Source organism: Anomalospiza imberbis, chromosome 8 (genome assembly GCF_031753505.1).
Source record: "Anomalospiza imberbis isolate Cuckoo-Finch-1a 21T00152 chromosome 8, ASM3175350v1, whole genome shotgun sequence".
Taxonomy (NCBI): domain Eukaryota; kingdom Metazoa; phylum Chordata; class Aves; order Passeriformes; family Viduidae; genus Anomalospiza; species Anomalospiza imberbis.
The window spans coordinates 29,007,543-29,020,653 of NC_089688.1; the positions used below are offsets into that span (position 1 = coordinate 29,007,543).

At 40.9% G+C, this 13,111-nt stretch overlaps 1 protein-coding gene across 1 annotated transcript; it reads left to right on the forward strand.

The window, feature by feature from the left end:
- The first annotated feature begins 1,980 nt into the window (after window positions 1-1,980).
- KCNK18 (potassium two pore domain channel subfamily K member 18) lies at window positions 1,981-7,390 on the forward strand. The gene is made up of 3 exons (XM_068198577.1): window positions 1,981-2,579; window positions 3,623-3,766; window positions 6,003-7,390. The coding sequence occupies exons 1-3, from the start codon at window positions 2,363-2,365 to the stop codon at window positions 6,806-6,808; spliced, it is 1,167 nt and encodes a 388-aa protein (XP_068054678.1). The 5' UTR covers window positions 1,981-2,362; the 3' UTR covers window positions 6,809-7,390.
- The last annotated feature ends 5,721 nt before the right edge of the window (window positions 7,391-13,111 follow it).

Consider the following 13,111-nt stretch of genomic DNA (forward strand, 5'->3'; position numbering starts at 1 on the left):
CAGGTTTGCTGTCCATTAATGTGGATAGGAAATGTGTATTGCAAAAATCTCTCTCAATTCAAGTACCAGTAACTCAATTTGGAATAACTTGTGGTTCGTGGGATTTGCTTTTAAGCAACTAAGTTCAAACATGTAATACAGCAATAGTGGGAAATGGTTTAGATTAAGCAAATAATGTAAAAATCATTTCTGGTTTTATTTTTATTAAATTTTCTTGTTGTCACAAGCTCAGAGCCTGATGCTGCAAATGGCTGAGAAGCTCCTGGGAATAGCTAAATACTTTGCAGTACCATGTGTAGGAGGAGGCTGAGAAGGTTTTAAAGCACTTTGTAAGAAAGATGTTTATATCTGAGTTGCAGATGAAAAACTGTGCAGGACAAATTGTATTAGAATTACCATACTGGTCAGTGAAAACCTTTTTTAGAACATCAGTGTGAATATGTTGCCTCAGACAGGGGCCCATTGGCCCAGTACCCCATCTTATTTTTACAGCTGCAAGCTATTTTCAGTTCTGGGGGGTTATTGAGCCCTGTGTGGTTTGTAGTGAGTACCAGTGACTGTTCTTCTAAACATGTCTCCATTCTCTTTCATGTATGGAAACCCAACCACCTTTGGCAAAGACTATTCTAGCTATGTGAGAAACAATCCTGTTTTGGTTTGAAGCAGACTTCTACTTGCTCCTTTTGATGGTCCTCAATTCTGCTTCCAGAAGAGGCTACAGAGAGCTGCTCCCTCACTGACTCTTCAGAACACCTGAGAGACTAAAGATAGTTCCTCAGTCACAATTTTTACCCCCTGGCCAATGACTGCTCAGTCATTCTTTGTCTGAAACTTGTCCACACCTTCAGCCATCCTTGTTGCTTTTGAAATTTTCTCCATTTTTAACTGTGCAACTTGAGAGCAGGGTAGCAGAACCAGGTTGACTCCTGCAGGTGTGTGCAACCCGAGCATTTGGACAGCAGTAAACAGCTGTCCAATGTTTCAGCCTCCACTGTAACAATTCCCAGTTTAAAGGACACCAGACCTATGTACATTATCTCCAAGTACGACCTCTCAGGAAGTTCTGTTGCTTTTGACTAATTATGAACATTACCAGTTTTTAACCCTGTGTTTCAGGTCAGTGGGGGAAAAAATTAAAACAGAGGTTGACTGCAGTAAGAGGATTTCTAAATCTGTTGCCAAAAAGCAAGACTGAGCCAACAAGCAGACAACAAGAAAAATAGCAAGCACACAGGCTTATTTTTGTCTTAGCCATAAAACTCCTTTTTTTTTTTTTTTGTAGTGGAGACTTGCATACTGATGAACATAAACTATCTTCTGATTGAATTTACTGAGAGTTTGACCTAGAAGAAATCACTGTAAGCATGTAGGATTTCTGTGTGGACGTGTGGACTTGTTCCATATATACAGCTCAGTAGATCTTGGCTGCACAGGACTGTTTCAATTTTTAATGAAAGATGCCTGGAGATGAAATATTTAACGCCTCTTTCTTTAAAGTCCAACTCCCCTTACTACCACTACAAAAATTGCAAAGGGCAGTGATACTGCTTGTTGCTACAAGTGTTTTAGAGCGAAGGATGAAAAGAAAGGCTTTATTTTTAAAGTTGGAAATAGTTTGCAAAGATCACTAACTCTGAACTGAGTCTTGCAGTTCTGACTTACTAAGGTCAGTGGGAACTTCATAACTGAAACTTCTATTTATATAGGAAGATTTTATTCAAGTGAGAACTAAGAGAAACCTTCTTGACTCTTTTTATTTTATTTTTTCTTGGGAGAAAAAGAATTTAAAATTCAAAAGACCCTCTCTACAAAGATTGAGTGATTCTGTAAGCTCTCTGAAAGAGAAATTAATTGTTCTATGGTCTGCCCAGGGGTTACAATTAGAGCCATCCCCTTCTCTTGATCAATTTAAAATTTTCCTGTTTGTTTCTGGGAGAAATCTTTAAAGAACTCCATCCCTTACAGTGCACATTTTCCCTTCTGGGATCGGGAAGTGTTTCTGCTCTATCAATGGGAAGCTGTTAAGGAGAAGAAACTTTAAGCATGAGTAGGCTCCAGTGGAAGCTGATAGGAGCTGGTAATCCCTGTGCATTACAGTGCTGGCTGATCAATAATAATTCAGGGATAGAGTGGCGTGGCGTCAAGTGAGAAGTATTTCAGGGCTTGATCAGTTGTGCTTCTTGTCCTTGGGGACTGTAGTGCAGTCTTCACTTATAAAGACATGTGATCTGAAAGCCTGAGGCAGAACAATCCTTGTTTTCACAGGAGAAGCTTTTCTTGGCTGCAACATCTTCATCTTTTTTTCTAAAAGCTGTGTCTTCTCCACAAAATTATATATTAAAAAAAAAAGGACAAGCTTAGGATGGCAACAACATCACAGCCTCTGCGAGGCAAAATGACATGTAAAAAAATATTTTGGGCAGTGTTTCCTCATGCCTGCTTCATTCTGTCTCTTGTCATCTATGCTTTTCTTGGGGCTCTCATGTTTTCCCACATGGAAGGTACCCGGGAGGTCACAGTAAATGAAGAATACAGAACATTTCTGCAGAACCTGATGTACCTCGCCAGAGAGTTATCAGGTATGTACTGGAATTTCAAAATGACTTAACTGTACAGGGAGCTATTCATTCTCTTGTGTTTTGAATGAGATTTTTTTTGCTTTTGAAGACATTCTTCAAAATACTAGCAGCTGACCCCACAAACAGAATTTTCCCCCTGCCAAACTAATAACTGCTGTTTTCTTCCTTAGCTGTGATTTTTGACTGCAAGCTTCCCCAGTCCTGCCTGGAAAGAATTTTCCTGAGATGCCTGTGTTCTCCCTTTTTGCCCAGGTTCTTAATGAGCAGCTGAGATTCCTGTGGCATTTCCTTCAGTTTGCTGGGAGCTGAATCCTCACTTTCAGAAGGTTTCTCCAGCTGCCTCTTCCTTGCTCTGAGCTTCCCTGCCAGCCCTCTGGTGATGGGATGCTCAGAGGGAGACAGGTGCAGTTCTGCACCCCAGACCCAGTGATGCTGATTGAAGGGGGTAGAGGAGAAAAGAGGGGTTAGAAATCCTCCTGGATTTGTGATGGGGCTTGTACATAGGCTTGGAGTTTCTCTCAGGTAGCTGTGCTGACAGAATGATCAGTTTTAGGCAATTAAATAACGTAAATAATGTCCTTTCCAGCAAAGCTCAGCCACAGGGAGGAGGAAGAAGGGTTGCAGGATTCACAGCAGGGCTCTGGGCAGTGACATCCAAGTGGTTCATATCGGTTCCCTACTGTTGAGCCCACATTTCTTAGTGTCTTTGGGTCAAAAGAAGACTAATCTCCTGGGAAGTCCAAAATGAAACAGGACATTCAGGCTGGAAGCTGGTTTCTCAATCATCCTGTCCTGCTCCTTTATATTTATGTTTGTTTGTTCCCTGTACTTTTATTCACCAAAGCCACTGAACCCACCTGATTTTTTTCAGAGGTGGAGGTGAGGGGCTTGAAAGGAGAGGGTGAGAAGGTGAATATTTTTATCTTTGAAGAGAATATGAGCAAATCCTCAACTGGAGTATATTTCACTGGAGACACAGGCAGGCTGCTCCCCGAGTGGTGGTCTGCAAACACTCACTGTGCCTCCTGCTGTGACTGTGACAGATAATGTGACAGAAAATGAGAAGTTTAACGACGACATCCGCAAGCTTTTCAACACAGCTGACCCAGTCTGGTTTATCAATCCAGAAGAAAGATGGAGTTTCTTTGGGTCTCTCTTTTTTTGCTGCACAGTATTCACAACTGTGGGTAAGTACAGAGGTAAAGTAACACCCTTCAGAATAAATTCCTATTGCTGCTTTCTCTAATGCATTTCTTCCTGAGAATTAAACCACCATAAACAAATAAACAAACAAACCCACCCCTTCTAAACCCAAAACCCTAATCCCCTTGAATTTTTCCCCTGAGTATTGCTGAGTCTGCAAGTGACTCTGCAAACACAGATTGCAGAGACACAGCTGAGTCACAGAAACAAGTCACAATTTAGTAACTAGTGATGGTACACACTAATTAACTGCATCCTCAGATATGTACTATAATATGTATTTATATATGATGTTCACAGAGCTATTGAACTAAAAAGAAATCCCAATTTTTCAGTCAAACCTTATCCTTCCCACTGTTGTGTATCCTCTTGGGTAATGATTTCTTCTCTGGAAAAGGTAAATCATAATGCATATATTGGTTTTTAATTGCTTCTTAGTTATTTATGTCTAATTCAGCTTTGTTAATCTGTGGTTCTGTAATTAACCACCATGTTCACATTTTTCTAGGTTAACAGCACATGATAGTGTTTAAGTCACACCTTTGAAATCTTTCAGTCCGACTTCATATTTCAAAGGAGGACCTAGATCAAATAGAAACATCTGCTCTGATTTTGGCTCCCTCTGCATTGCTAAATACGACTCCTCATGCTCATTCCCAAAGCTACTTTTATCCCTTTGTTAATCTTTCTCAAATGCTGGCAAGTACAGGCACTGTCTATCCAATTTTTTCATAATCAAAGCTGAATGGGAAATATTCCCACAGCATTGTATCAAATTGCAAAGACATTTCTCCACTGCAGTAGGATATGCTCAAGATCCCAGCATGGGGAGGCATCCTACTGTAAAAGAAAAACTGAACCTTAAAAAAGAGCTTATCCTACACAAGGAACAGTGTGAGAGGTGATGTACTCACCCAGAGCTCTTGTGTGCTGTGTCACAGCTCAGACCTCACACTCTCATCTCTCAGGTGACTGTTCAAACTCAGCTTCTTGCAGTTTAAAGGCAGAAGTCTGGGTGGTCAGAGACACACTGGGGATGCGACCAAAATCCTCAGCCCTGTGAATATTTCCTGGAACAAACACAGCAGATAAGAACTTTTGAAAGGGGATGTTTTATCAGAAAGTTTTGACTTCAGCAAACTGATGAAAAGGAATATTGTTGGAAATGTCTTCCCTGGGTATATTTACCCACCTCCATTAACATGGGACTTGACAAATGTCCCCATGCACACCGACCCAACGTATTTATTTCTAAACTTTTTGCCAGTACTTTTTGCCTTCACAGCAGTGAGTATTAATGCATCTTCATCAGTTTTGACCTGAGTTTTGGAATCAGTAGAAAGCCTGGAATATTTGCTGCTAATAGATGGAATAGGTGGCTATTTCCATTGCAGTGTGTTTGTTATTTGCAGTGTCAGGAACTGATAAATCATCCTGGGATAGAATCAAATTATCTACCTTGAATTTTCTGGGAGAGTTGAGGCATCTGGTCTGAAGTTTGATGGTCTGAACTGCCATCTCTTCACTGCCTGGTGAGGATGCCTAGTGGTTCAGCTAGGATAGATTTCTGGATAGCTAAATTTAAGCTCAGGGTAAGTTTTAAGCCTGGAAAATTCACAAGGTATTTTTAATACACAGAAAACAATTAAAAAAAACAATAAATAGGATCACCTTGTGCAATAATGACAATAATCTTCCCCAAGTGCTTTGATAGTAAAGATTAGCTTTCCCAGCTAGCCTGTGGGGAAGAGAGTGACCAGGAATAAATAGTATTTCAGTGCCTCAAAGCAAAGCAGGACTGAGGCTGGGTTCAGACCAAAGTCTGTGGCAGCCAGAAGTGAAAAGATGCATGGATGAAGAAAATGAGGGAAACCATACCTCAGCATATGAGCTAATAATCTGACAGGCTAAGTACTTGGTCTAGAAGCTCATCAAGGAAAAAGCAGAGTTTTTGAAGGGAGAGAAGGAATACTCAATGTCTTCTGAAGGATGAAGAGAAAAATTGTGGTTAAAATTTAATACAGTTACTACAATAACAATGTTTTCTCCCACTACAATGGAAAAGCACTGATTTACAACTTGAGTTTCATATCCAATATGTTAGAGGAAGGAAATATTAATACCCAAATTTGATTTAGGGAAAGGGCCTATCTTCTGCTACCATTTTATGAATCACATCTCTCTCTTTCCCTTCTCTTCCCCTTCTTGTTCTTGTTCAAGGTTATGGTAATACCTATCCTGTGACACGGAGTGGGAAGTATCTCTGTATGTTGTATGCTTTATTTGGGATCCCTCTGATGTTCTTGGTCCTGACAGACATGGGAGACATCCTTGCAACTGTCTTATCCAAGTCCTACAACGAGTTCAGGAAACTACAGTCAAAAATTCTTGCCTCTGAACTCTGCTCTGGATCCAAATGTAGCAAAAGGAATGAACTGAAATCCAGGGCACAGTCTAAAATAGTCATCAACGAGCCCCTGACCATTATGGAAGTGCTGAGAAGTCAGTCAGGTATGAAACCAGTCAAATATCGCAATGTGGAACTTTTTGAAATGTTAATTGCCAGGGAGAATGAAAACATACAACCAGAAAGAAATAAAAGCATGGAGAGATGGAGTTCATGTCCTGAACTAGCCAGGGAAAAGACGGTGTCCAGAGTAATCGAGAATTTTGACAAAATAGGAAAAGAGTTAGAAAAATTAGATGTGCCCATTGTATTGATGGTGCTCGTTATCTTTGTGTACATCTCCTGTGCAGCTGCTATTCTTCCAAACTGGGAAAAAAAAATGGATTTTCAGGAAGCCTTTTATTTCTGCTTTATCACTTTGACCACTATTGGATTTGGAGATACAAAACTAGAACATCCCAAGTTTTTCTTGTTCTTTTCCCTCTACATTATAATTGGCATGGAAATTGTCTTCATTGCTTTTAAGCTGGGCCAAGACCGCTTAATTGTTCTGTATAAAAAGGTGATTTCATTTTGTGCAGAGAAAAATATGACATCAAAGAAGATATATCCAAAATAAGAGCAGTCATTTCTCCTTCACTTGTCAGCACTGGCCACTGCAATGAGATGAAATTGTTTCTGTGCATTTCTGCCTTGGGCTGGCAGATGCCATATTTTAATCTGATTTCCTCTGAGAAATGACTGTGAAATGGCTGAACACCTCTGGAAGCACTTGGTGAAGGCATCTCCAGGGAGTACTTTCCAAAGGGGTCCCTTCTCCTAAAATAATCACAGTTGCTGCATGATGAAGAAGCTGAAGGCTCTCCCTGCCAGTTCTCCCTGACATATTTTGCAAAGCTCTGACTTTCTGCAGCCTTTCTGTCCCCTCTCCCACTGCAAGCCAATTCAGGAGTTTTGTTCTCAGTTCTTGTCCAAGCAAGGCCCAGGTCTCCTGGAAGGTCCTGTCCTGCCAGCTTCTCTGCAGCCAGGGCCAGCTTGGCTGTGGCTGTCTTGAGCTGTGACACCCTGCTGCTGCCATCTGCTCATCATCAGAGAGAGCTGGGGAGGAGAGGTGCGGACCCAGCTGCTGTGCATGGCACACATCACACCTCGCACAGCTCAGGGAAATGTTCCATGGAAAGGAAGGACACCACATTTTCCCATCTCTCAGAAACCACTCAGAGAATTGCTCGTCTGTTCAGGGCTGGAACCACGCCTGTCCCATCATGACTCGTGGTGTCTGTGCTCAGCCTGGAGTCAATGTGTGTCCCACGGTGTCCATCTCCCGAGGTGCTCAGGGCAGGTTCTGCTGCTTGGTGGTGTCTGGGGAAGGCACACAGCAATCCTGGAGTGGCTGCAGCCCTGGAGTGATGCTCCATGTCCTTGCTGTTACAGGAGCGTGTGCTGATCACCGACCCCAGCAGTCCCCACTCCTCACCCACATTTCATTCTGCACAGACTGCTCCACTTCTGGGAGCTCCTTGACCCACCTGTGGAAGGAAAAGCTCACTTGTTTCACTGGGATGTAGGGAGGATCCTGTAATTATAGAATTGTGGAGCACATTAAGATGAGAATATAATTGTTTCTTCAAGATTTTGCTTATATTATTAATAAATTGAATTGTCAATAATAGCTTTTCATTAAAACCAATAATTTAGAATCAAAATATATAATTGATATAAAAGAACCCACTAACTTTAATTAACCACCTTTTAACTTGTAGATGATATGCATGTCCACTGAATGTGAACAACTCTAGATAATAAAAAATGCTTGATTATGACAGAGTGTACAGAATATTCTCCTTTAGGAAATTTACCAGTTGGAGCTGAGATTTTCAGAATATTTATACATTCAAATATATCAGTGTCAGTTGCACTCCATGTATGTGGCAGTATGTATTCAGTCCTTATTAATAATTAGATGCAATTAAGCATTGATGATATGCAAGATATATAATGACTGATAGTAAATAAAAAAGTGTTTTATAAGAATAAAAATAAAAACTACAGAAGCTGGAAGAAACTCCAGTTAACTCTGTCATGTTTGCTGTGATTTTGGCTTTATGTAGAAAGTCCCTCCATTCATATTACTATTCTCATATAACTTAATTTTGTGTCTTCAAATTAAAATCAGTGTAGAGCTTTGGTACCCTGTCAGAGTTTTCAGAAATTAATGAAAGGTCTTGCACGATATCATGGAATCAGATAACTGCACTTCCTGCCCCTCAAGATTTTCCTTTTGATATTCTAAACCTGTCAACATTTTTAATAACTGCTCTGTATGTAATTTAATTTGTTTCTGTCATATCAGTGGGATCTCATTTACAGAGAGCAGTTAATCCTGAATATTTCTATATATTTCTCATTGGCATGATACATTAATACCTTCCCATTTACTTTATGGATTTAAGGAATTTTGGCTGGATTAACAATAGAGATTCTGCACCAAATCATTCTAGTTATGGCCAAGGGATGGCAGTAAACAGCTTTCTTTCCTATAGAATCTGTCAGTTAAGGGGGATAAAAATTGATTTGGTAGAAGGAGAGGGAACAAATCACATAACCATTACCCTCTATAAACCAATACTGCACCTGACTGTTGAATATTGTGCACAGCTCTGGTCCCTCACCTCCCAAAGGATATGTAAATTTGGATAAAATGTCTATAGGCCAGGGTAAAGGATGAACAAAGGTAGGGAACAACTTCCATACAGGACATGTGCAGTATCTCTCTAGTCTGGAAAGAGGTGAGAGACTGATGGAGAGATGTGCAACATTACAAGGGCTCAGAGAAGGGAAACATGGAATGATGGAATAATTTTCAAACATCTCTCATTATGAGAGCTGGGGTTGACAAATGAATCCCACATGTGACAGGCTTAATAAAAGAAAGAGAAAGAAGAGAAAATGGTGCTTCACACAAGATATAATTAAGCCGTAGCTATTCCTTGTCATGGGAGGATGTGGCAATTAAAATTTCCCATTAGATCAATGAGAGATGGGACAAAACCATGAAAAAAAAATTTTAAAACAATTAAATCCAAAGATAACAATTCTGGCTTGATAATCACCGAGATCTAAGTTGGGAGATGAGAAGAACCCTCTCTACAGATTTTACTGTCCTTGTTTTATTCCTTTGCAATCTGCTATCCCTCAGAGACAGAAAGTATTCTGTCCATCCTATTCTGGCCTTATTTCCATGCCTGTTATGCATAGAAACACATTGCTATAGAGCTAAAATCTAATGCCTGAATAGATAATTAATTTCATATTTGTGTCCCAGGTAGACAAACCAGTCCAGTCTGATTGTGCAAAACATATCACCAAAAATTGTGATTTAGGCAACACAACACAACCAGTCTGCAGTAAAAGTAGTGTGGTCATTTGGCTTGTGTCATGAACCTAAAGGAGGGTGGAGAGTTGGACACACATTGCAATGTCACTTATAAAAATGTATTTATGTCTTCTGTTCAGGTGCACTGAAACAGTGATCCCACACAAACAGGAATATCTGGGCCTGATTCTCTTACTCTCAGAGTTGGGAGCCAGTTTCCAGATGGCAGAGCAGTGTGCAGCAGCCTTGGGCTGTCAGTGACAGCAGCAGTTCACACTGCAGAGCAGGATCTGAATGTAAATACAGTAAATATAGTCACAGAACTAATGAAAATGAAATAAAAAAGTGAGTAATGGCTCACTTAGTGCATAAATATTTATGATTTGACTACTCTTATCATGGACTAAATCCTGGAAGAATTCACAATCTCTGCCACAGAAGTTTTTATTCAACAAAATTGTCATGGAGATCAGCTTTGTTTGCTTCAAAGCAGTACAAAATATAGCTTTTCATAAATTTTCCCCATCACAATCTGCATGAGACTGTGGATTAGATGTGAGGGGCTTCATTGAAGAACTCTCCTATCAGGAAAGACGTGACTGATGGGGAAAGAGCTGCTTGATGTGCAACCCACAGCGGATATGAGTTATTACAGCCGCAGCTGGAGAGCTTTACAGATCAAATGCACTTGACGCTGAAGGATGCTGGATCAATCACCCTTGATTGGGCCAAGATGGCAGCTGTCACGAGCACTTAGGAGCAGAGGGCAGGGTATCCCTGGTGTGGGAATCACAGGGAAACCATGGGAATGAGTGGAAGGAGCAGAAAATAATCTTTGGGCAGAAGGGTTGGAAGGAGAAAATGACAGCAGCGGCGGAGGAAAAAGCCATTTTCTGTGTAGACATAAATATGGTGAAGAGACGCTTGAGACTGAAAATACAGTGGGGGCTGGTTCCTCTGGCTTGGGAAGGTTTGTGCAGCCAGCTTGGTTGGAGAGCCCTTCTTAAACCAGCACAGTGGTTATGGGTTATGGGCTCCAGCACAGGTCTCACCAGCAGCAGCCACAGCAGGGCAGAAAGCCTGTGCAAGGGATCCTCCTGAGAGATAAAACAGTGTCAGAAAGAAGATACAGGGTCTGGACTGGAAAGCCATTAATGAAACCATCAGAAACATTCCTCTTATGCTCTGCTTTGTCGTTCAAAGAATGACATTTTGTTCACAAGCACCTTTTGCATGAGCAGTACGTTTGAGGACTCAGGAAATTCTAAATGGGATGTAGGACTTGTCATCTGTGTGCCAGTAGTTCAGATGTAGTCCAGATTTTAGTGGGCTCCATGTTAATAACATCTGATAACACTTTGATGGCTTTTATGCTTTTTCAACTTGTTCCAGGTGGAGATGCACCCACATCATAAAAACACTGCCATATAATGAATGCTAATTGCATGTGTGGTGGCAGGCTCAGCAGAGGCAAAGGCTGGGACTCCAGCTGGGAGCAGTCCCTGCAGCTCTCTTGGCTTCCAGGTTCCCAGCATACCTTGTGATCCTAATTTCCAGGCCACAGGGAGCATCAAATGTAGCATGTGTGGCTGTTGCATGCAATGTGAGTGTTCTGTGAACCCAGAAGGATGGCTTAACCTGGCTTTCATAAATGAAACACTCTTTGAAAATTCATTATTCTTATATATAAATAACAATTTGTTGTTGTTGTTGTTATCATTACTATTACTAAGCAACTCCACAGGCTGTATTCAGCATGTTCTGCCAGGACATGCTATGTTCTAAGACTAAGTATTTAACTGGGCTATCTTTCCATTTCTTCCTCACCTTATGCACCACTTATAAGTAGAAAAATATTTTTCAAGCCATCCAACACGGCAGCCTTCATTTACACACAGAGCAAGGGAGATGAGGGTGCTTAGGATAAATTTCAGTTGTCTCTGTTAAAGTACACAGGCACAGATAGCAGCAGAAATACAAGGAATTTTCTCCATCACTCATACAGCAAATCATAGCTACATGAAGACAGCAGATCTCTCATGTATGAAGCCAATATTTTTAGGATAGCAGTCTGAGGTCAAAGTGCAAACCTTCATGAGCAATGAAGTCCATGAATGTATTGCTTGTCCGTGCCAATAACTGATTGTCTGCACATGGTTTTCATTAGAGAATTTTAGGAAGTGTTTGAACAAATGTTAGTTGGCTTGTGTGCTTATGGGTTTGCATGTGAATCTGAGCTTTTTTCTTTTTTTTTTTTTTTTTTGAGTTAAAATTCAGTCTCTGAGTAGACAAAATGTAGTTCTTTGGAGGTTAGTTCAGGCTTTTTCAAACTGATGAAGCTCTCTGTCTGGCTGGAGACAGAATCCTTCCAACACTGGTCTTGTGCATAAAACTTTATGTCTGTGCATTTTCAGGATGCACCAAAGTACAGAAGAAAAGGAAAGCAATGGGCAAGAAGGGAAAGGAAAGCAAGAAGAAGAGAGTAGAAATTCAAGAGTGAAAAATGGATTTCTATGTTAAGCATCTACTGATGAGAAATCAGGGTAATGATGCTAACATTGATTCATTACATTATCTGCTTCCACAAATTCCTGTGTGAACAGGAAAATGGAGTGAGAGAACACCACAAAATCAGGAGATAAATTTGCCAACGTAGTTGATGTGCTGCTGGAAGAAAGCTCCTTGATCTGCTGTGCACTGCAGACTGTCATCGTGCTCTCTGATCTGTGCCCTGTGGGGGAGAGCCACCCGTGTGCTGTCTTCTGTCACACGTGGCAAAAAGATTTGAGAAACAGTACCAGAGCTGGAGGCGGGGGTTCTGACTGTGGGGACAAGACACTCACTTTCTAATATTTTCCCCACTTTATACTTCTCTTGTGGAAAGTAATAGGAGATGTTGCTGCCAAAGGAATTCGGGAGTTTGGGGAATTCAGTAATGTATTAAATCTTCTGCTCAGCAGCTTGATAATGCACATGATTTTAGGCTGTTTATCTCTCACACAACCATCCAAACTCTCAGGAGAGCACTGACTGCCTGGATTTCACTGAAGCCAAAAGTTGCAAGTGTTTTCAAAGCAAATCTGAGTGTAGGGTGGTATTTTTGGCTGAACCACAAAATGTTGATGGTGAAGAGAGGGCTTTTGGAAAGGCTTTAACATTTCCGCCTTTGAATGACTCTGAGAGATGAGCCATTCATGCTGGTAAGAAGGGAGGGACCTGAAGGATAAAGCTCTTTGTGATCCTCCCATGCTGTCACTGTAACTTTTGACACAGAGGCATGTCAGGCCACACTGCTGAAGGAAGAAGGCTGGCTTTCTCCAAGGCTCATTCCAAGCTTTTCCACATCTCCCAGGAGAACACCAAACAATGGTATGACCTACTTCAGACAAAGCAATATATGGCATTCTTGATTAAAAAAAAAAAATATTTCTCAAACAGTTTAAATAGCCTTGTGACAAGACAGCCCTGTACTTCCTGGGAAGAGGAAATAAGAGAGCAAATGGAGGGTCATGAATTTTCCTCAGAGTTTAAGAGCAGCACATAATT